The sequence below is a fragment of the Lemur catta genome, chromosome 7 (assembly GCF_020740605.2).
Source record: "Lemur catta isolate mLemCat1 chromosome 7, mLemCat1.pri, whole genome shotgun sequence".
NCBI lineage: Eukaryota > Metazoa > Chordata > Mammalia > Primates > Lemuridae > Lemur > Lemur catta.
Window position 1 is genome coordinate 102,854,709 of NC_059134.1, and position 23,102 is coordinate 102,877,810.

Below are 23,102 nucleotides of genomic sequence, written 5' to 3' on the forward strand. Positions count from 1 at the left end.
TTGGTCACCAAGACAACAGGGACACAGACCCACCCAAGACATGTCCCATTCCTGCTGAGCACCACACCCGTCCCTCTGTACTCATGGACAGGGCCACACTGGGCAAACAGTGGGCCAGTGGGGAACCTTTCTGCACAACCCCGTCCCTCTGTTAGACCCTGTATCCTGGCTCCCCCACCGCGTCCACCCCCACCAGCCCCTCCCCTTGTGTAGAAACCTCTTTGCCCCACTCTTTCAGGACCGGCCTCCCTGCAGGTGGCTGTAACCTCTCACCTGGCAGACAGGTCCTTCCACCCTCTGTAACCACGTGTGGTCCCAGCCTCCCTGCTGGGTGCCCATGCCCAAGTACAGGACCTGTGCCTGCACTGTCATGGGAGATCAGGGCCTTGTCGGGTTTGGATCACACGAGCAGAGCTGGCAAGGGGCACTCACTAAGCTGAAGGCAGTGATGGTTAACGGGAGGATACAGTGCCCGGGGAACACTGTGGTGGGGGGAGGGGGTCTGTTGCCACCCAGGCTGCAAAGGGTGCCAGGGTGTGTCAGCGTAACTGAAGGCTGGGGGGAAGGCCCAACAGGCAGGGGCTGTGAGCCGGAACCAGGCTCTCCAGGGCCCGGCTCCCAGCTCCTGCAGGCATGTCCAGGTAACCCCAGGGAAGCCACCTGTCACCTCTCTCCAGATCAGGGCAGGTAGGGATGTGCGGGCAGCAGACCTGGGGCTGGAATAGGAGGGCCAGTAACAACTTGTTAATCCCTGATTTGTAAGAAAACCACCATTACACCCCTGGGACTAGGGACAGTCCTCCAGTTTTAGCTTGGAAACAAAAGGTCAACACCACTCCGGTCTCCAAAGACAGAGGGCTGAGTGGAAGGTCTGGGACCCTCCCCAGGCATGTGCCAAAGCCAGGCAGCTCAGGGGGCCGGAAGCTGCTCTGGGACCTGGCTCACCTGGAGGGCACCAGGGACCCCAGAGGATAGGGAGAAGGCAGCCACCAGCACACGGTCCTGGGCTCCAGATAGGACCAGCAGGACACAGGGCAGCAGGGTGTCAAGGGAGACCTGACGAGACATAGGAAGTGAAATGGCCAAAGCTGGGACCTGGGGTTTGGGGCCTCCCTACTATCACCTTACGGCAGCCACGGTAGACGCCCTTTCCCGTAGATGGGAAGGACGCGCTTGTTTGCAACGTCTGTGATTTGCTTTGCTCCCCCATTTCTTTCAGGGATGGTGAGAGGAATTTTTCCTGAAGCTTCAAATCGTTCTGCCACACTGTCTGGGAGCTGCCCATGAACGGCACACGTATTGTCACAGGTACCACGGAGCTGAGTCCAGCCAGGAGGTGGAAGCACGAGGCCCCTCTGCCACCATCTCGGGGGCTCCAAAGACCCGGCCTACGCTATGGAAGTTGGCCTTCCCGCCACTTCCCCGTCCAGGCGTGAGGCCCCAGGCCAGCCAGCTCTCTGCTCAGTGCCACTGTCCCCCCAGGCTTTAACTTGCTGTGCCTCTAAGGAAAATAAGACCTTTAGCTACATCACAGCCAACCTGGGATTTATAGTGAGAACTGTACTTCAGAGATGATTTTTACGCACATAATTTCCTATTTTGCTTGGAATCTTTGTCCAAAAATTGATGATCAGAGACAGTAAATATATTTCACCTTATAAAATGCACCCTTTAAGGAGCATGCCTCTTTCAAAGGAGTCTGCAGTTGGTCTAGAACTAAAGCAGAATGCGTGTGGCACACACAATGACAGGAGGGTGTGCCCAGGGGGGCTGGGGAGTGCGCTGGCCCCAACATGGCATCTTCAGCTGCAGAACAGAGTAACCAAAGACCAAAGCAAATCATGCGAGTGGATCAAAAAAAAGTTTATTTTGAGTATTTAATTTAAAAAAATCATACCTATGAGGTGTGCTACAGGAATTCAGATACAATAAGTTGCATATAAAACCCAACCTAATTGTGGTAAAGCAAGGAATATGCAGAAATGCACTTCAGGAAAGAAAACACGTGCATTACAATCACTAAATGTCCCGAATACCTGAGACATTTCTACGTGATCTTTTGGAAAGACACACTGTCCACCAGACTGTGCACCATCACATTGGTCCAGCCCCTGCTTTCTTGGGAGAGAGATGCGTTTCCCAGGCAGCAAGTGGCCCCGGTGCCCAGGGACAGCAGTGTCCAGAACTGCCATGGGGCACCGTGGGGAGGAACACTCACTCATTTGCACTTCTTATTTTTAGCTGTCAATTGATCAACTTATACAGTAACTGAATGTATTTTGGCAAAAACAGCACAATCCCCTTGATGGGAAGAATGTTTCTGGCAGTTTACAACAGAGAAGGCACCTGCCTTCCCACAGCTACGTGGCTGGTTTGCCACACAACAGACACACACCACCCCAGGCTGCCCAGGGATTGTCCAAGTGACAGTCCAGACATGCGTCTTGTGCCAGCAAGCCAAGCCCAGCACGAGCTTCAACCTCACCAGTAAGGCCCCAGAGCCTGTCACTGTGGGCCGTGGTCTGGAGATGGCCAAGGGAGGGGGTGTGTGGAGACTCAGAGCCACTGCAAGGCAGGGCGGAGGCACAGGCCCCACGGCCACCTCACTGGGGACTGGGCTGGCAGGGGAGGGGTGGAGACAAGGACCAGCCGAGCCACTGGAACAGGAGAGAGGCAGGGTCCTTGCTAAAGCCGTCGCTAGTCTGGGCTGTCACCGCATGACATCCACAGGGTTATCCCTCCTTCCTGGCAGGGCACCTCCGGTCTCACCTCCATAGGCCCTGCCCCCTTCCTGCAGACACAGAGACCCTAGGGACCCCTCACCTCACAGTCATTCCTGCCTGACACCCATAGACACTGACCTGAAAGAGCTCGTGTTTGCCCTGGGGAATTGCAGCTGCCCACGAGGACACGCAATACTGACCTCAAGAGAACTAAAGGCCCCTGAAGTGGCTGCAAGTGACAGTCAATTTGGCAAAAAAAGAAAACATCTTAAATGCATAAAAACAATTACCGAAGTCCTCCTAAGGAACATGATTACAATATATTAGCAAATTCTGTGCCATAAACATTTTCAAAAGCATCAGCAAAAGTATTAAATATAAAAGCAATATGTATATTTCCCTCCCCACCATCAAAAAATAAAACAAACCAGAAAAAAAACAAAAACCCACAAAAACAAAACCGAAAACCAAGAACAGAGAAGGCCTGCTGTGCGGTGAGACCGGGCGCAGCGCCTCCTACTGCCGCAGCTCCACGTAGTTGGCCGGGAAGAGCCCGTACCTGCCCTTGCACACCCCGCGCCACCAGCCGTCATCGATCATCTCTATGTTGGTGATGATGTCGTCGGGGTCGAATGAGATTTCATCATCGCCCGCTAGGGGAAAGGTCACAGAGAAAGATGCTGAAGTGCAAGTGCGCCCTGGTCTGCCAGAAGCGCAGCTCCACCAGCAGGGCCGAGGCGGTCACAGACCTGCCAGAGCCCCTCAAACAGAACCCCACCCCAACCTACACTCACGTCCTCACGGGCCCCAGCCCCAACCTACACTCACATCCTCACGGACCCCCAGCCCCAACCTACACTCACGTCCTCACGGACCCCCAGCCCCAACCTACACTCACATCCTCACGGACCCCCAGCCCCAACCTACACTCACATCCTCACGGACCCCCAGCCCCAACCTACACTCACGTCCTCACGGACCCCCAGCCCCAACCTACACTCACGTCCTCACGGACCCATGTGGCCACCACAGCAATTCCGCTCCCTGCCCACGTTCCCTTCCTGGCAGGTGCCCACTACCCCCCAAGAACAACATGGGTGTGAGAGGCGGGTGCAGGGACGGCTGGAAAGGCATTCTAAGAGGCAGGGTCGCACTCTGTTGCATGGCTAGAGTGCAGTGGCTTCATCATAGCTCACGGCAGCCTCCCGAGTAGGAGTACGGCCATGTGCCACCACACTCAGCTCATTTTTTTTTTTTTTTTTTGTAGAGACAGGGTCTCATTATGTCACCTAGGCTGGTCTCAAATTCCTGGGCTCAAGTGATCCTCCTGCTTCGGCCTCCCAAAGTGCTGGGATCACGGGTGTGAGCCACTACAGGGCTGAGAGGGTTCTTACAAATATGAAAAGGGGCCACCTGTAGAGAAGCCCAAAGTGACAGGCCGGGATGGGAGGTGGCAGGATGAAGCCACAGCACTTTTGAAAGTACAGGTGCCGAAATGTCACAGAACCCACACGTGTGTGAATGAATGCGTGTGTGAAAGGGGTAAAGACGGGCAGGGAAAGCTCTTCCAGCCGGGAGGGCGGTGGCTGCGTGCGGGACGGACGGCAGCGGGAAGCCGTGGGGCAGTCTGGGAAGAAAGCAGGAGGTGGATGCCGAGTCACCCGCAAGACACTTGTCCACTGCTGAGGGTGAGGGGTGACTTTGTGGATCACAAGATGGGCTGGGACAAATGGACAGACAGACGCCGTGAAGCCGACGTGATGCACCAGGGAGAGCCGTATGGCTTCCGTGGCCCTCCTGCCACAAGAGCATAGCTCAGCCCAGGATGTGAGGCCGCCTCTTCTAAACTGCCAAGGCCTCGGGAACAAGGCAACACCGTGGCATCCGGGTTGGCCTCCTCACCAGGAGGGTGGAGTGGGCTCCTGAGGGCCGGTGTCCTTGGTCTTGGGCAACACAGGCTGGGGTCTTTAGGGGCGGAGGAGCAGCCCTGCACCTCTCCGAGGGTTCAGGGAAGGACGAAAGGTAACAGGGGTGTGTGTGTGTGTACAGAGAAGGACAGAATCTGGTTGGGAGAGAGATGGGAGCTCTTGGCATCTTGGCACAGTACTTGCAACTTTTCTAAAAACAGTCCTGAAACTATTCCCACAGATTATTTCTAAAAACTGTAATGCACCAAAGGCCGGTTCTTAGAATTAGAGTCCCTAGAAGAGGAGCAGGAAGTGTGTGGCAGCCCCGACTCCGCGCGTGCTCACCGGCCTGGTAGTCATAGAGGGCGATGGCCGTGATGCCCAGGTCGTTCTCGTACTCGTCGTAGGCGTTCTCCTCTGCAAGCAGACAGCCAGCCTCAGTGCAGCTCAAGTCCCCCCCACGCACTGACCCATTTTACTGTTTTTGTAGATGACACTTGCTGAGATTTGGGGTGGGGGAACCGGCTAGGAAAGAAACTGCAGTGTGAGCCCAGCTCTACTCTGAGGCACCTTCTAGAAACAGGAAAAGGACTCCGCTTTCAGGGCAAGTTCCCAGATCACCAGGGAGCATGGTGCCCCTGGCGGGCACAGTGGCCATCCTCGCTGCGTAACTCCTAGAGCGGGAGAACTCGGCATTGTTAGGGAGGTCCTGTGTCATGGAAAGTGACGTGACAGAGCCGATCAGATGCCCCTGGTCACACTGAGGGGGAGGTAGAAAGCCCCGCCCTGATGCACCTTCTCAAAGCCAGGCAGCTAACCCTCTATGCTACCCACTTTCACAGCACTCCAAGTGGGACACAGTGCTTATGTTAAGCCTGTCTAAATATATTAAATGAAACCTCATTTTTAAAAATAAAACAAGACCAATTTTAGTGTCTCTCTGACTGAAATATCGACAAAACCTTCAAAGCGTACGGAAGACCTTAAAGCCCTCCAGACACCCCGGCTTTCTGCAGACTTTCCTCTGTCCAAGGACACAGGAGAGCAGCGTCACCCCCTTCCTCTGACCCCTGCCCACTGCCCCAGCAAGCAGGGTCTTCCTGGGACTGTGCATGCCCCAGCTTGTCCGGAGCACCCCCAGCAGGGGCAGGGGCCCTGTGGACACAGCACAAGCGGGACAGGTGAATGAATGGGACACTCTTCACAGGCGACCCAGAGGCAGTTCAGGAAGAACAGGGGAGCTCCCCGCTCTGGGAAGGGCACTGGAACATGGGGCCCCCAGTACCTGCTGGGTAGTGGCCTGGGGCCTCTGTGCTTTCGTAGACGGCCTCTGGGGCGTAGGCCAGGCCTTGCTGGCCGCCGGCCTCTCGGTAGTCAGCAGCCTCCATGCCGTACGCAGGCTCTGGCTCGATCCCGCTCACGGGGCCTCTGTAGCTCGGCTCCACCTTGAATGAAGCTGCGTCCTGGGGAAGTGGCAAATGGACGTTTCAGGCGGCCCATGGGGGCTTCTGCAAAGTAGCGGCTGCGCTGCCCCAGCCAGCAGAAACACACGGACTATCTCCCAGCCCCAGCAAGGACAGAGGAAACAGACATGGGACAAGGAGGCCGGCCCACAAGCACATTGAGCACACCGGGATTTTCAAAACGGCAGTGCGTGCTGACAGTCCCATGTGCCATCTCTTCCTGGAGGATCCAGGCCTCCCACACACCCCAACCCTCCCCAGCCCTGTAGTAACGACAACCCACGCCGCCTGGCAGGAGCCACACCCCGTCCTGTGCTGTGGCCTGTGGGCGAGTCTTTCTTGGGTTACGTTGGCGCTTTTTTCAGATCCTTGAGGCCACCAGCCTTCCTGCCCTGCACTGCCCGCCCCACACCTGACAGCAGCTTTTCCATGCCACCCCAGCCCTGCCTGAGCAGCCGAGCCTGCAGAGCCTGCAGACTGGGATCGCCTGCAGACCGGGGTCTGTTTGAGCCACACCCTCTGTGCAAAGAACCACATTCAAGTGCAAAGCTTCTCTAGAAGTAAACACCTCTCCACTTAAACCACGGTAACTTCTGAGTCCTGAGGACACTCTGATCTGCCTGCCCACCTCCAACAGGGCTGGCGTCAATGTTCCCACCAGGGGCTACCGGAAGGACCCTCCAAGGGTTAGAGAAAGCACAGCACACGGCCCAGAACTGCACACACAGGGCTCCCGCAAGAGGCGGTGGCCAAGAGCTGGCTGTCTATGGGTGTAACCAGGTAGGAAGAGCTGCTGCAAAACCAAGGAGAGCGACATCACCCCTAGGGCAGGCACCGGGAACCACGGCGGGGTTAACAGGGTCAGAGCATCCTCTGGGTAAGATGGCCCTGGCTGCAGAGGGGAGAGGCTGGAGGCTGGAGGACAGGTCCCAGTGTGGCAGCCCAGGCTGGGCTGCAGCCTTCCAACATCAGCACCCCCATCACGTGGCCCCCCGCCCACCAGGGACCGCGCTCACTGGCCTGCTCGCCAAACGACCAGCTTCTCAGTGCTGGCCAGACAGCGCATGTGGCAGAATGAGGACAGCGCAGGGCCTCTTATCATTAAGGGACAAGCTACGAGGCCATGGCCGCATCCACCTGGGGTCTGGCGAGATAAAGCACAGGCAGAGATCATAGCAGTGAGAGCTGAGAGAGGGGACGAGACCACGACCGAGTTGGGGGCCAGGCCCTGGCCCGGCCCATCTCCACAGCTCTCCCTGGGCTCGAGGACCTCCTCGGGACTTCAGCTGGTATCCCCTGCAAATCACTGACTGCCAGGTGAGAGAAGACAACCGTGTGGACCAGGACAGTGGCCACACGGGAGGGGCCAGGCCCAGCTGGACGTGGTCATGGGTGGTGGGGATGGTCTCGGGGGCAGCTGCTCCCATGGGGAGGGGGACTCAGAGCCTGGGGGCACCAGACGTCAGGCAGTCAATTTAGTCACTCAGGGATGAGGAAAGACACTGGGGACACGTGTGAGGGAGTCACTGCACGCCAATGACCACACCAAGAAGAAGGGCCAGGCGGCGTCTGGAAAACTCTCGTCCAGGAGGTGCCGCGGGAGGGCGGGGGCGGAAGAGGAGCAGCCATGCGAGCGGGACCGCGGGGGGAGCAGCACCTTGGCACTGAGGGAGGATGGGATTTCCAGCAGGGAACGTGGCCAGCATCCAACAAGGTGGAAAGCAAGTGAGAGGAAGACCAACCCCTCTCATGAGGTGGCAACAGGTAGCCTCATGGGGACGGTGAGACAGGCGGCCAGACTGCAAGGTATGAGGAAGGACAGTGGCGGGGGGCTTGCTCCAGGGCCACAGAGGGGAAGGGTGGCACGTGGCCTGAAGGACTACCCCTTGGACAGCACTCAGCGCCCCTGGCCCTGGAGACACTGCCGGCCGCCCCTCTCCCGGGCACAGAACAGTGGCAAGGCCATCCCCTCCCCCCGGCACGGCCCAGCAAGGGCTTCTCCCGCCACACGAAGGAAACCCGCCTCAGGCAAGTGGGAGACTCATGGAAGACCTAGAGGAGACACTAACCTCGTAGACGGGGCTCGGAGGCTGCCTCTCCTCAGCCGGCTGGGGAGCGGGGGACGCAGGCGGGGTGTGCGCTTTGGCTCGGGCTTGCTCCTGGCACAGAAAACAAACAGCAGTCAGGACATCACCACGCTGCTCCACGTCACCACGTCTGCCTCCACGGCAAGAGTCCCTCTGCGTTTGGGGGAGGCTCGGGCCCCAGCTCCAGGTACCCTTCCGGGTGAAGGAGCAGAGACACCGGGCACCGAGGCTGAGCACCCAGGGGGCCTGAAGGGCAGGTGCGCTCTGAAGGGGAGGTCACGCAGTCAGTCCACAGCCTCAAGGAAGAGGACCGTGGTGGCCCACAGCGTTCCTGCTGCCACATGGCCCACGGGACAGGTGGCAGAGTGCCGTCGGGAATGCACGGGTACTGTCACCGAGCTGCGACGCTGAGCCCCAGCAGCACGTGATCTGCGTGATGGAGGTGACGGCTCTGGGCCTCTGAGCTGATGCTGTCACAGCCTGAGACATTTAGGACCTTAAAACAGGGTGAATATGTTTTATATGTGGGATGAACATGAGTTTTGGGGGCCACCAAAGGGTGGACTGTGGTAGGCGGAAGCTGAGGATCCTGTGAACACGTGACCTCCCGTGGCCACAGGGACCGCGGGCGTGATAAAGTCAAGGATTCTGAGCTGGGGAGTTTTCTGGACTGCCTGGTGGATCTGACGTGATCGCCAGGTCCTGGTGAGAGGGGAGGAGTGCGAGAGGCAGAGCGGACGTGCTGAGGAGAGCAGAGGCTGGAGGGACGCAGGGAGGGCCACAAGAGCCCCCGCAACGCACACAGCCCTGGGCCCCATTTAGGACTTCGACCTCCGGAACTGTGAGGTCACGTGTGTGGTCTCAAGCCACCACGCCTGTGGTTTAATAGAGCAGCACCAGGAAACAAACACCGACGGCCTGCCTGTCACCACAGAGGAAGCGGAGGCCCACGAGAGCGGAGGTGGCATGCCCAGGGCCACGCAGCCAGGGGCCGGCAGAAGCAGGCTCTGAACCCCACCCGCCCACTGCAGACGCTCCTCCCTCTGCAGCGGGCCCTGACGCAACGGCCGGAGTAGCGAGTCTTGTTGAAAAGAGCACTGCCCAAGGTCTGGAGACCCCGGACCCCATCCCCGACTTGCACACCGAACAGCCGTAAATCCCCACTCACTGGGGACACCCGCAGTACCAGTGTGGCCGTGTGTGCCCCTGGAGGGGCAGGGCCCGGGCTGGGCAGGAATAGCCCGGACGTCCGGACACCCAGGCCTGCCAGCCACAATGCAGAGGCCCTGGCTGCTGGGTTACACGCGGTAGCTTCACTAACACAGCCGTAGGCCGTGGGCTCCATTCACAGCCCCTCCCACACCCAGCGGGGCACAAGGAAATGCCTTCCCAGCGGCCAGCCACCCAGCCTGGGGACAAGCACACATGGATGCATGCTGGTGTCCCCACCTGCTGGGGAGCTTTGGTGACCTTCTGGAGCACCTCTCCACCAGAGCAAGGGGCCCGCGTGCAAGCAGTGCTGTGCAGCCCGAGACCACTCTCCGGGGAGAAGCCGGCAGCACAGGGCAGGAGGGCTGCACATGGAGAAGGACGGCCACCGAGGGGCCGCAGGGAGCCCTGAAAGGCTCTCAGCAGCCATCTACGGCCTTTGTCTTCCCAAGCAACCAAATCATCTGCACCTTGTGGGTGTGACGGCACTCGGATGGCAGGGGTCAAATTCCAAGTCATAAAATGCGGAAAGCATGAATTATCTGAAGGGACGAGACAGCAGTGGGGAGGCCTGTGCGAGTATTTGTGTGTTCCGCAACAAAGAGAACGCCAGCGTCTTGCTAAACACCGCGAAGGAGAGAAATCCTTAGGACTGCCTAGAGGTAGAGGAATGGCAAAGGGCAGCTCTGTGAATTCGCCATCACGTCTACTCCACTGCGTGTGGCACACGTGCCAGGGCCTGTTTATCCACGTCTCTGGCCCCAGCATCGCCCGCCTGCTGCGTGCTAATTCTCCCAACCAGACGCTCCCCCTCAGCGGGCGTTTGCAGAACCCTAACCACGGACTGTGGGAAGAAATGTCTAAGGACTCACACGAGGCTCCACAGTTTACAGAACAGCTTCGCATGCATCCTTTCGGATTCTACTCCCAGCTACCCCAAAGAGAGTATTGTCACCTGTGTTTCACAGATGAGAACAAGACACCACGGAAAGGTGGGCTGTCGCCGAGCCGCAGGTGCCCAGTGGCAAGCAGGGACTGGAGCGCCCAGACACCGGGCCCATCTAGAGAAACTTCAGAAGAGAAAGTCCTGGCTCCCCTGCCCACTTCCCACAGCCCACTCTCCTTCCCGCAGTGAACAAACAGCTACAAGAGGCACAAGCCACACCGCAGCCCAGGCTCCAGAAGCAAGGCTGGGGAGAGCAGAGCTGCTTCCTCACGCCGGCTCCCTTCTTAACCTGTTACCTGAGAAACGAGCAGGACCCGGAAGGTGAGGGCTGAGAAGAGAGGCAAACTTCTGACAGGAACTCCACAGAAAAGGAATCACACAGAACTTGGACATACCCACTGACAGCTCGTGGACAGGGCAGTCAGGACAGTGCAGCTGGCGGGTCACCAAGGGCTGGATTGGCAAGGCTAGAGACCATATGTGCGGCTCCCAACTTGCAGGGGAGCCTCAAATGTGAGTTAAACACTCTCCAGTGGAACCCTCTGGCCTGCCCAGAAAGAGTAAGTGCAGCCCCAGAGCCCCCATCTCCTCGGCTTCTGCATTGTGGCTGGCAGGCCTGGGTGTCCGGACGTCCGGGCTTTTCCTGCCCAGCCCAGGCCCTGCCCCTCACTCACCTCTAGCTTCCTCCGGGCCTCTTCCTGCTCCTGCCTCTCCTTCGCCATCCGCTGGGCTCGCTCTGCTTCTGCCTTCCGTCTGTCCTCCTGTTCCTTCTCCTTAGCGAGGTTTTCAAAGTTTGCTCTGATGTTACTGGTTTTGCTGGTCACTACAGACGGAGGAGAGAGGACTCCTGGCCTCCAAACACCTAGAACCCTCCCCAGTCGCCCCCACTGAGAAGGGTAAGGTTCCCCAAGCTACTGCTCAGCCCACCCAACCAGAGCCAGCCCTGTGTGCCCATCGCAGGGTGCTACATGCTTGGTAGGACGGAGAATTACTATAAGCCTTGGACTTGGAAAACATTCTTTCATTCATTCATTCAGAGAGAGGGTCTCGCTCTGTCGCCCAGGAGTACAGCGGTGCCATCAAAGCTCACTGCAACCTTAAACTCCTGGACTCAAGCCATCTTCCTGCCTCAGCCTCCCGAGCAGCCAGGAGTATAGGCGTGAGATTCTCAGATACGAGAATTCAGCCATTTATTAAAGAGATTTATAAAAAGGTAAAACAATGCCACCGTTCTTTTATTTTGCAAAATGTAGTCATTTTTCACTAAAAGTGTTGTGTGTACACATGTAATTGTTTTCTAATTTTTAAATGAATTAATTTAAAATTTTCCTCTATTGTCTAGTACAGTAGATATCAACAAATATAACCGACATGAACACAAGCTCTCCGGGGCCCTCACTAATTTTCATGTGTGTCAAAGTGTCCTGGGCCCAAGAGCCCTAAGACTCTCAGATCAGGGCACTCACAGCACCGTGGATCTCAGCTTCCTATTTTGAATTTAGCATTTGCTATCATGTTTAATGTTTTCCCCAACTAAACGATTCTCTCTTCAGGGCATGCCCACGTCTGATTCTACTGTGTGCCCAAAAAGACACCTGAAAGGACAGATTTCATTCGAGCTGCCTGGTCAAGGGCTCACGAGTGTGAAGCGGAGACGTCTCCTCTTGTCTGCGCACAGATATTATTGACTCCTTCCTCCGGTCATGGCCATGGCTGATTGGCTCAGGGAGCAGTGGGTGTGCCCGAGCTGCTCCCAGAACCCTGTCACCAGCAGTGCAGACTTCCCCTCTCTGATCTGGGAAGTGCCCCTCCAAACAGACCCCACTGAAAGAGCCCACAGTGCTGTGCCTGAAAGACGCCTCTTCACCTCTCCAGGAGCAAAGAGCATCTTCATCAAAAGGACTGTCAATTTCTTTCCCCAAAATGTACAGTAACAACTACGCTCTCCAGGAATACCCCGTCCGCTCCTGGCTCCCTTTCACAAATTATCCTTTTGCCATCCGCATTTTCCTGTATGGAAAAACCACATATCATGGACTTTCTTCCCAGGAAAGCCACACTGTGCTTTTGGGGGTCTGCTAGGACTCACCGGCTTCAACAGGCACCGTCTTCTGGTAAGCAGGGGACACCTTGGCGACATCTTCAAAGGTCGATGCGTTCTACGGAGACAGGAAAAGGAATCAGGGAGGCACTTTTCTCTTTCTGTCAGGCCCCACAGTGGCTCCTACTGACGCAAATGCTGAGCCTCCCAGATCTTCCAAAAGACCCAGCCAGACAGCCCAGAACTCTCACCTCCACCTCTCCATTCTGCAAAGTAACTGAGGCATGACAAACTTTACCACACACACCTGCTGGTGACCATGAGTCAGCGCGAGAATAAAAGCCACCTCTCCCCCCATCTGCTCCGTCACAAATCTGTCCTGGGTACTTCCTCAAGCCTTCCCCTCCCTCACCACCGAGAGGGGCCTCAACTCTTACTCAGAGCCTGGAAGGACACTCGGGACACACGTGGGCCTCTGCTGGCCTGATCCTCCACTTCCCAGGCAGCACAGTCCTACCTGCTTGCCACGCGGGGCCACGGCTGCCGCTTAACGGCCGACGCAGGCGCAGCCTGGCAGGGCTCTTAGAAACCGATGTCCATCCTCACTTGCATCCTGCATTTCATTCCCTCTGACCGCAACTTTTGGGGCTCAGAAGCTGCAGCGGCCCCATCAGGCCCCTCCTGACCGGGACGGTCTGCCCAGCGGCTCGCCCACCTCCCTCTGCTCCAACCCTGCAGCCTTCCCTCTCCCCCCACCAGCCCTCTGTGCAGCCAGCGCCTGGGTCCACGTTGGCCACTTCCAGGCCTTTGAGTTGCTCACACCCGTTCAAAGTCAAGGCCACTGGCCTCAGCAATCCTGGATGCGCCAGCACCACCAGCAGGGACTGCTGCAGGGGGTTGGCCTCCCAGCACGGATGGAGGCAGACCACGACAAAGAATACCAAACCTCCTCCCAACACTGAAGGTGGCTCCTCACACATTTCCTTCCATGTCTTTGTGAGGTCAGCGGTCACTGTCATTACCATCAACTCTGACCACAGACACCAACGATATAGACACTTCCTCAACTTCCAGCCACAAAAAAACCCACAACCCCTGACTCACATAGCTAGCTCCTTCCCTCCACCCATTCCAGGTCACCTTCCCAAGCCCTTTCCCCCTCGCTGAGTCCTTTTGACCAGCCTCCTCTGACCACCTGACCACTACCATCATGGGGGTGCAGCCCTGGTTGCCGCCGCCCCCCCCTCACCCCCGCACACTCTCCTGGCCGTCCCAGCCCCGTCTACCCGCTGGCCGTATGCAGACTCACCCAAGTCCCCACCTCGGCAGCTGCCCCACGTCCACCTCGGGGTCACCCTGACTCCTCCCTCCCCTGCTCCCCTTGAAACCTAACACCAAGCCCTGCCGCTCTACCACCGGAGAGCACCTCTGGCATACGATGCTTCTCTCCTCACAACCACATCCCGGCCCAGGCTGTGCCCCACGATCCAGCCTGCACACAGAGGGCTCCCACTATCGTCCCCTGCCTGCTGACCCCTTCTAAGGCCGCTCACGTCACCTCATGCAGTGCAAAGCCTTCCGTGGTCTGTGGGGCTCTCGGGGGACCAGTGAGTCCCTCACCCCTTTCCACACTCTGCAGTTTGGCCCTTCTTCAGAATCTGCCCTAACTTGGGTCCCCACCCACCCCTGGGGATTGAGTCAGGCTATCACTCGCCCCACTCCTCGGCCCAACTTCCTGCCCTCCCCTGTGCCCCCAGGGCCCAAGTCGGGAGCCCTGGCCATGGGGCAAGTCCACTGGCAACACTGTCTGCGAGGTCAGCAGTGAGCCCCATGGCAGCAGAGCCATGGACAGCCCTGCGGCCCATGACCCCAGGCCACGCACAGGAGCAGACTCAGGGTAGGGGGGTCCTCGAGTCTACGCAGCTAGACTCGATACAACAGACAGAAAGAAAGGCTCATCACACAGGCAGACGACAGCAGTGCCCAGCCGGCCAGTCTGGATAACCCCACACACAGTCTAACGATAACTCTAGTATTTCTGAAAGCATTGGATTAGGGATGAGAAAAACAATCACTTCATATACTCAACACTGACTCAGCGAGGCTGTGAAACCAGTCAAAAGTGAAAAGATAAATGAGGGAATCCCCAATGGGAGAGCAAAATGAGTTTCCATAGGAACGCCTTTTGGTGGTTAAGACTACAGCCCCAGGCTGTCCCTCAGACCTGCCATGAGAACGCTAACGCTGAGAGCTGTGCGTCCACAGGGGGCAGCCACCAATCACATGTGACTGCTGAGTTCTTACGATGTGGCTGATGTGACCAGAGAACACAGTTTCCAATTTGATTTAACGTTCAACTGACCACATGCCCCGGAGGCACTCATGTCAAACACCTGGGTTCCAGTGGTGGCCCAGCCACTCATCACTGTGCTGTGGCTAGGGAAGAGGGATGGTGACAGCACTTATCCCACAGCACTGCCCCAAGGAGCACAGGGCCATCTGTGACAGGAATGGTGTGCGCCCCACCACTGGGTATACTTCCAGAACCATGAGCCATGCCCACCAAGAACATCCATGAGACTGTAGGGCTGACACACCAAGAGCCCCATAAATGCCCAAATTTGTTGGCAGAAAATACTAGCCCCAGGTCTGAAATACTTACCTTGTCCATCCGATCCTTCTGCACCCCGTATTTTCCCCCGAATCCTTTGGAGTAGTCTGAAATGGGGCAAAACACAACCTTTACTCTGAGGTCGAGGACAGGCCCGGGGCTGGCGGCAGATGCATGCAGACAGACCAGAAACAGCCCAAGAGAGTGCACCCAGCGCAGAAGGAAACGAGGACCACCAATGCTGTCTTTACTGGCAAGGCAAGTTTCGCACGTGACACTGGCCCTGGGCACGCAGGCAGGTGAGAGGCAGAGCACAGGCCTGGGGCATGCTTGGGCATTCTCCTGAGGGGCACGGGGCTGGCGGGCAGCAGGCAGGGGGACTAAGCTGAGGAAAGGGCACGGGACAGGCCTTTGCAACGCGTCACTTCAATAGCACAGTCTTCCGCACCAGCACGGGCTTAGTCTCATGATTCCTGTGCTCCTGCTCGACTGAGCGCTAAAAAGAGGCTCAATCGCAGTTTGTTCTCTTGCTTTTTAAAAGAAAAAAAAAAATCCATGTGGAAATTCTGCCAGCCAAATACTTCTGTTGCAGCAACACAGATCCACATGAAAGTCACACTGTCATGCAGCAGTAATGCCACAGAGACCCAACGGCCTCCTCCATGCAGCTTGAGGGGACCCTCCCCAGATGTGTTTACCTTCCCACGCCTGAGGGCTGCCGTGTGCTTCTAACACTGCGGCTCAAAGCCTAAAGTCTGCCCTGTAAGTTAGGGACTCCCACTTCTCCAATTACGTGTCCAGGCTCTAATAACCAACTCTGAATCTTGAAGGTAATGGAACTGCTCTAAGGAACACGGTGCTGGCTGGCTTTGCGTCCATACTGTGTGGCTCCGTGTGGGGATATTACATGTAGACAATGTCATCAAACACACCCAAACAAATAAAAAAACCCTGCCCCTGGCCAAAAACACCACCACAAATGCAACACAGAAACCACACAGAATGTGCCTGTCTCCTGGCCCTCACTGCCACCAGCCTCGGGTCTGAAGGTCAGTGGTTTGGTTGAACCAAACAGGTCTCTCCTCATCTCGGTGACTCAATGACTCACAGCCGCCACGGTCAGGAGCAGACCAGAGATGCCCCATTCCAGAAACTGGACAGGTCATGTGGTTGGAACGATAAAACTTGCAAACTAACTGCCACAATTTACCACACAGAAATCGTAAAGGTCATAGGGAAAAAAAGTGAATGGGAAAAAGAGGAGGAAATCCCAAGTTAACACCTCTCTAACACAATAGTGGGTTTACTACACCTGGCAGCCCCTGGCAGCTGACAGTTGGTGACTTAGGAAGACTGTGTTGCAGGCTCTGATGGTGACCCTGAAGTCTGTGCTAGAAGTGGCTGCACTCAAAGGGGAGGGAGGAGGCTGGGGGGGGGGTGGCGACTGTGCCTTGCTGGGACTCGTGCTTGGCCAGCTTCTCCTTGTAATCAAACCCCACAGCAGAGGAGTCCTGCCTCTCGGACTGAACACCAAATTTGCCTCCGAAACCAGTCTTATAATCTGAAAGTCCACAAGCGACAGTGGGGAAAACAACCAAGAGAGGAAACACAGCTGGGTTAGAACTGTCTGAGCATGGCAATCATCAGATACATCGTTTCCAGAAAGCAAGAGCTCTGCTGAGTTTAGGGCCTTAAAGACCCAGCTTCCAGCCTCACAGTCAGAAGTTGGCTCTGAAGGTTAAGGTTAAAGAACAAACTTAAAATTTGAACACTTCAGCCAGGATCTGGAAACGGGCTAAGCGCTGTATTTTAAGGAATTCAGTAAAGCCACTCCATGCTTTGAGGTTCATTTCTAGGGTCCTACCCACGCTGCAGAAAGAGAATGCACCTGCAGGTCTGCATAGAGACACACACATCAGACACAGCCACACAGGTGAGCCCACCCCCTGCTGCGCCGGCTTCAAGGATGGGCATGCCTGACCCCTGGCTTAAGTCCGGGTTACACTGAAAGGTTTTCAGTCCCCTCGGACTCCTTTTCCCAGGACAGGGTTCCCACTCTGACAAGAAAACACTTCCGGTTAGAAAGGAAGAGTCTCCTGCCACTTTACAAACAAGAAACCATGGACTACAACACTGCAGCTTTTGTGCCACACCCTGAAGGCAGGAAACAAACAGCATCGCAGAGAGCTCTGCAGGTGCTGACCCGAGTTTCCTGACCCCAGGTAAACCCATCCCCTGTGGCGCAGCCCTGCAGGCCAGGCCCCCCCGTGTGAGAGGGCAGGGGTCACCCCTACACTAGCTGAAGGGTCCTGACATTGTAGAAGGCACAGGACAACTTCAAACAGTGAAGCACAACACTGTGACAACAACAAAGCAAACACAAAACACATCAATTGACCTAGGAATGAATGAAAACAAACTTCCAAAATGATCTTGCGTACGGGTAGTCAAAGGGAATGTACCTTTTTGGGATTCATGCAGCTGCAATTTCTCCTGGTGATCCCAGCCAAGGGCACATTTGTCTTGTCTGTCTGTTTGCACACCAAATTTTCCTCCAAACCCTTTCACATAGTCTACATGCACATAAAAGGCCATAATCTATCAGTAACTGGAAGCCTGGGTCACAGGCAGAAAATACGTTTCAATGCAGTTAAATACACACAACTCGCTAAATCCATCCTTTCCCTCCTGGATCTTTGGTAAAACATTAGGTGATATCCTTTAAGAGGGATTCCGTGTAGAGTGGCCAGAAAATGAGCCTAGAATCTCAGTATCATTACTAGACACAGATGGGACCCCCAGAAGCAGCTCCAACGCATGCAGCTTCTGCCAGCCCTGGGAGGCAGCACCGTGTCGACACTGCAACACAGACGTGCGGTGCACGGCCACTGTCATAAGCAACCCTGCTGGGGGTCTGCCAGCCAACAACAGTGTAAACATTTGACTTCTCATTTCACAGCTATGTTTCTGGATTTGCTGTTTTAAAGTTGAATATTTAATTAAAAAGAGGTATCTACTTTAAGCGTTGTTTCTCTTTTCTATTTTGGCTAACACCTGTCATGTTAATAGCTTCTGGCTGGAGAATGAGATAAAACTGAAGACACCTTTCTGGGATTCGTGCTTCTCGGTCTTCCCCTGATACTCAAAGCCGACGGCACTCTTGTCCACTTTGTCCTTGTCGATACCGTATTTGCCACCAAAACCTTTGGAGTAATCTAAAAACAATAACAAGTACCATTTAAAAACGAGCAACCAAATCAGTCAACATGCTAGGGTCTTAGCAGCCTTTAAGAAACTACTTTTATCTCTAATTTAAAAAATAAAACAAAAGTCAGGCTCACTGTAAGATCACTGAGCAACCTGGACAGTATTTAAAGGTACTACTTATGTGTAATAGTACAGAGTGGCAAATACAGCAGACTAGTAACTGTAGCATCATCCTTCCCAAGAGACAGCAGGCGCCGATCACTGTAACAGGGCTTCTGAGATGAGGATGACCCAGAGCAGCAGGTGCCAGAAGGAGCCTCCAGGAAATAGGATGTGCACAGTGCAACTTTCAGAAACATCAGTTCTATGCAGAATAAAGTCACCTAGCACGTTATTTTGACAGTAAAACATGAATCTCTCTGGGAGCTTTAATGGCGTAGAATGCAGAGACCAAGTCCTGGGAGGGAAGGCCCGAGACATCACAGGGGCCTTAACCTGCCACGGCACCTGGGCCTGTGCTCCCAGACTCCCCGGGGCGTGTTTGCACAGCTTCTCTGCACACCATTCGCTAAGGCCCTGCTGCGCCCTGTGCAGACTGGCAAAGGAGGATGGTTTATTCCCCGGAAGAGAGAGAACAAAAAGCAGAGTAAACTAACCCACGACAGCAGGCAAGGACTGCACATGCCAGAGCCAAGAAAGGGGCCCCTGGGAGGCCGGCAGGTAGGGAGCAGGGACCAGGGACCAGGGGAGCCTCACAGCAAATTCCAGGCAGAGCTGCCCCTTAGGCCCGCTGGCGCTTTCCTCCGGGAAATGTCAAGCCGGTGTGACCACCTCTCAGTGGTGTTTTCTAAAGAGAAACCTGGACTTTTTAAATATTAAGGCTCTCAGTTTTCAAATGTTGACTGTTATTTTTAAAAACTTAAAAGTGTAGGCCAAAGAAAACAAATGGTGCAGGGGAACCAACAGGTCACGACGGCTGTAGCTCCAGGAAAGGTTCTTCGAGTGACCGTTCATTCACAGGGTATGTCGTAGCGACGAGACAAAAGCAGTGCAGCCTCTGAGGATAACTTGGCAGTACCTCTCAAAATCGTAAATTCACTATGCTTTGACCCAGCAATTCCATTTCTAGGAATTGACTCTTCTGAATAATCACTCGTGTGTACGGCATAGGTATGAGAATATTCACTGCATTCAACTTTTTTTTTTTTTTTTTTTTTGAGACAGAGTCTCACTGTGTTGCCCGGGCTAGAGTGAGTGCCGTGGCGTCAGCCTAGCTCACAGCAACCTCAAACTCCTGGGCTTAAGCAACCCTACTGCCTCAGCCTCCCCAGTAGCTGGGACTACAGGCATGCGCCACCATGCCCGGCTAATTTTTTTCTATATATATTTTAGTTGGCCAGATAATTTCTTTCTATTTTTACTAGAGACGGGGTCTCGCTCTTGCTCAGGCTGGTCTCGAACTCCTGAGCTCAAACAATCCGCCCGCCTCGGCCTCCCAGAGTGCTAGGATTACAGGCGTGAGCCACCGCGCCCGGCCTGCATTCAACTTTTAACATCAAAGAATTGGAAATAACCTAAAGTGCACACTCAAAAGAGGAATGCTAGACTAGGGAATCTTCATACAGTGGGGGGACTGAGCAGCCATTAAAAACAGGAAAAGTCCATATATTCTGATATGAAGAGAACACCAAATCAGCTTAAGTTTAAAAAAAAGCGATTATACACAATGAACCTAGCCCAGCTTGTACAGGGGAGAAAATCCCCTCGTGTCTGCAAACATATGGGCGAAGACCGGGCAGTGCCCCCATACCTCTCTGTGACTCATGCTTCTCCGTCTTGCCCTGGTAGTCGAAGCCCACGGCACTCTTGTCCACACGGTCAGCCTGCACGCCGTATTTGCCACCAAAGCCACTCGAGTAGTCTGAGGAGACAGGGCAGCAGTCAGCACGTGAGGCTGAGGACCAACTCGATCGCCCCTTTTTGCAAACAAAAGTGTCTGGGGATTATGACTCCTAGAGACATCAAGCACACATTTTAAAAGACACAGCAAGCTACCCACTGTTCCATACAGGTGACAATGTGCACAAAGGAGCCCTGGTCCCTTTCCACTGGTCCAGGGCAGGCCCTTCGCATTGGCAAGAATGAAGCTGCGGGCCCACTTGAAAGTTACCTGGTCAAGTACAGGTTAGAGTACAGGTGACACTTTGCAGAAAAGCCCTGACTCTTCCCCCACACCCAGTGGAGGCCACCAACACTGCCTGGCCTGCTCGAGCGCCGAGAGCTTGTGTCCCGGATTACGTGATAACACATAAGAGGCGGAATTAATCAAGCTTGCAAAAAACACACTGAGGACTTCCAAAAAGCGATACGATTTCATCTTTTAAAAATGGCTTTAGAGACCAGGATGACATAATAAAGATTAATCATTGCCATGGTAAGATCGTACGTCTATAACAAAAATAAGAATTTAACAACTCTGGTTTCTATCCTTGGGAGAGAAGGCAGTTTTTTGCCAACCAAGCCGGAGCGCTAACTTTTCTAGGAGCAGCACCGCCCAGATGAAGGGAGGGCGGCTTCCGCTGCAGGTGGGAGGCGTGCCACGAGGCCACGATGCCGGATGCCAGGGCTTCGCGGGTGCTGCGCTACGGGAACATACCCATCTTATGGTTTCAGGTGACCCAGAAACTTTAAGGAGAGAGAGAGTCCCCACTGCGGCCACAGCCCACCCACCCGAGAACAGGCTCCAGGGGACTGTGACTCTAAGGCCCAGCTGACCGCAGGGTGCTTTCTGTACCTTCCATGCCTCACCTTTCTGGGACGCGTGCTTCTCGGTCTTCCCCTGGTATTCGAAGCCCACAGCAGACTGTGGTCACCAAAAGACAAAGAAGGACAGGACAATGCATTTTTAAATGTCTCCAAAACAATCCCTGAGTTCACAACATACATGAAATTTTTAAAAACACAATGTTATTTTTGGCCTGTGGTTTCCTGAGCCAAGTGCAAGTAAAATTAATGCCAAAGCTCTGGTGCTTTGAGTCTACATGCCCCAAAACACTCCAGAAAGCCCAGTGAGCTACACAGGCCAAGCTGTACCCATGGTGACCTGCCCTCCCCAGCACACTGCTGCAGAGCATGCTCAGCTGATTCATTTCAGCCACACAACGCCAATCTGGAACAATTCCATATGCTACATATAAACTCGCTTTTCAACAAGCCACACCAAGAACAACGTTAATTTAGCAAGGAGAACTGCAGCAGCCACCATGTATATCACCGCGGGCTAGGCACAGACGCCAGCGAGCACACACCGTGGCACCCGCTTTGCACACGGCCCCGTGCAGCAGGTATTACCACCTCCACATCATACACACGTTAATTCAGAACACAGCTAATGTGTCACAACGCCAGAACGCAGACTGAGGTCTATCCAGGTCTGCCACTTGCAGCGAGTCATTCCAGGATCCTGACTATCTCATTAGAAAACAAAGGGGTTGACATCCCCGAGCCAAAGAAATGCGAGAACAGGCTCAGGCCTGGAACTGCCACAACATCTGGATGCTTAGCCTGAACCCTGGACACCTAGTGTGCATCACACTCCACGGCACAGGCTCTGACCATCACCTTGTCACGGTGACACATGGGAAAGGAGGATGGAGCTGGTCCCCACTGGCACATTTTTGGACAAATCTCAGGCTGTCCAGCACTCAGAATGACCACAGGGACTGCTACAGCAAACACATTACTGTCCTCCTTCCTCACCTGGTGGCCTAGGCTCCCAGAGCATCCTGGGACGGGAAGAGCCCTGGAGTCCCTGGGTCCGGCAGCCCCCCTTGTAGTCCAGGGGAGTTGGAGTGCACCTGTGTGCTACTCCATGTGGCCCAAAGGACATGCACGGCAGCGGCAGGTCATGCTGAAGGCAGCTCTGCTCTCCGGAGACACCCCCTTTCCCAACTGCCTCGGCCCCGCCCATCTCTCACCTGATCGACTCTGTCCATCTGGACGCCGAACTTGCCTCCAAAGCCCCGGACAGAGTCAACTTGCGAGCAGTGCTTGGAAAGTTTCGACTGATATTCATGGCCGACAGCTGACTGGAACAGGGTCCAAACACACAGTATTATACACCAAACGACAGCATGGCTCTTGACCTCCTCCCAGTGCAGGCACCAAGGGGAAAGCCACCCACCCAACCTGAGAGCCGACAAAGGGGCACTCAGGCTGCTGGAGGGAACCGGAGCCTTGAGCTACCCATCCCCTGCGGGCTCACTGCCCACCCCAGCCCAGAGGCTCCCGGGAAGCCATCCACAAACCCCAGCCATAGACAGAGGCTTCTGACACAATCGATCGCTGTGAAGAAAGGACACAGGGCCAGCAGCCTGTGACACAGTTCATAAGACCCGCTTATGTGGAGACTGTTGGCAACAGTTGCCCTAATCATGAGACATTTGCATACCATAAGACCCAAGAATCAGGACAAAAAATACTGATTTTGCTAACAAACTGAAACACACACGTACGTTGTAGTTACAAGGCAGATTCAGATTTGTATCTACTGAGCACGCACCCCATTCAGGCAGGGAGCCAGGTGCTGCACCAGCTCATTCCAGCATCACCAACAGCATCGTCAGCCCCCACCAGAAAAGGGCACAAGTTCAGGGACATTCTGTTCAAGGTCACACATCTACCAGGCAGCAAAGCCAGGAGGTGAAGCTTTCTATGTGCGCTCAGCCACCATGGCCTTTGCCCAGACCCAGTGCCCAGCTCTTTCTGTACAGAAAGTTTTCTGGAACACAGAGCCACAACCATTCACTGACATACTGGCTACGGCTGCTTTTCTGACTCAACCACCCAGTTCAGCAATTTTGACCAACCCTATGGTCCACAAAGCCCCTGGGCCCGCTCAGCCCCATT

General features: G+C 55.1%; 1 protein-coding gene across 5 annotated transcripts in view; it reads right to left on the reverse strand.

Annotated features, from left to right (window-relative positions):
- Positions 1 to 1,848: 1,848 nt before the first annotated feature.
- CTTN (cortactin) overlaps positions 1,849 to 23,102 on the reverse strand; it is a 34,656-nt gene continuing 13,402 nt past the window's right edge. For 4 of the 5 annotated variants that reach the window (XM_045558216.1, XM_045558218.1, XM_045558217.1 and 1 more), the window contains exons 6-18: positions 22,172 to 22,282; positions 21,003 to 21,057; positions 20,005 to 20,115; positions 18,092 to 18,202; positions 17,450 to 17,560; positions 16,438 to 16,548; positions 15,039 to 15,094; positions 12,425 to 12,494; positions 11,010 to 11,158; positions 8,163 to 8,252; positions 5,916 to 6,093; positions 4,976 to 5,047; positions 1,849 to 3,376 (exon numbers count right to left, since the gene is read on the reverse strand). In XM_045558216.1, the coding sequence (XP_045414172.1) occupies positions 3,240 to 3,376; positions 4,976 to 5,047; positions 5,916 to 6,093; positions 8,163 to 8,252; positions 11,010 to 11,158; positions 12,425 to 12,494; positions 15,039 to 15,094; positions 16,438 to 16,548; positions 17,450 to 17,560; positions 18,092 to 18,202; positions 20,005 to 20,115; positions 21,003 to 21,057; positions 22,172 to 22,282 (1,362 nt within the window). In that variant the 3' untranslated portion in view covers positions 1,849 to 3,239. The remainder of the gene's footprint in view (positions 3,377 to 4,975; positions 5,048 to 5,915; positions 6,094 to 8,162; positions 8,253 to 11,009; positions 11,159 to 12,424; positions 12,495 to 15,038; positions 15,095 to 16,437; positions 16,549 to 17,449; positions 17,561 to 18,091; positions 18,203 to 20,004; positions 20,116 to 21,002; positions 21,058 to 22,171; positions 22,283 to 23,102) is intronic. The other variant, XM_045558220.1, reaches the window with a different exon arrangement.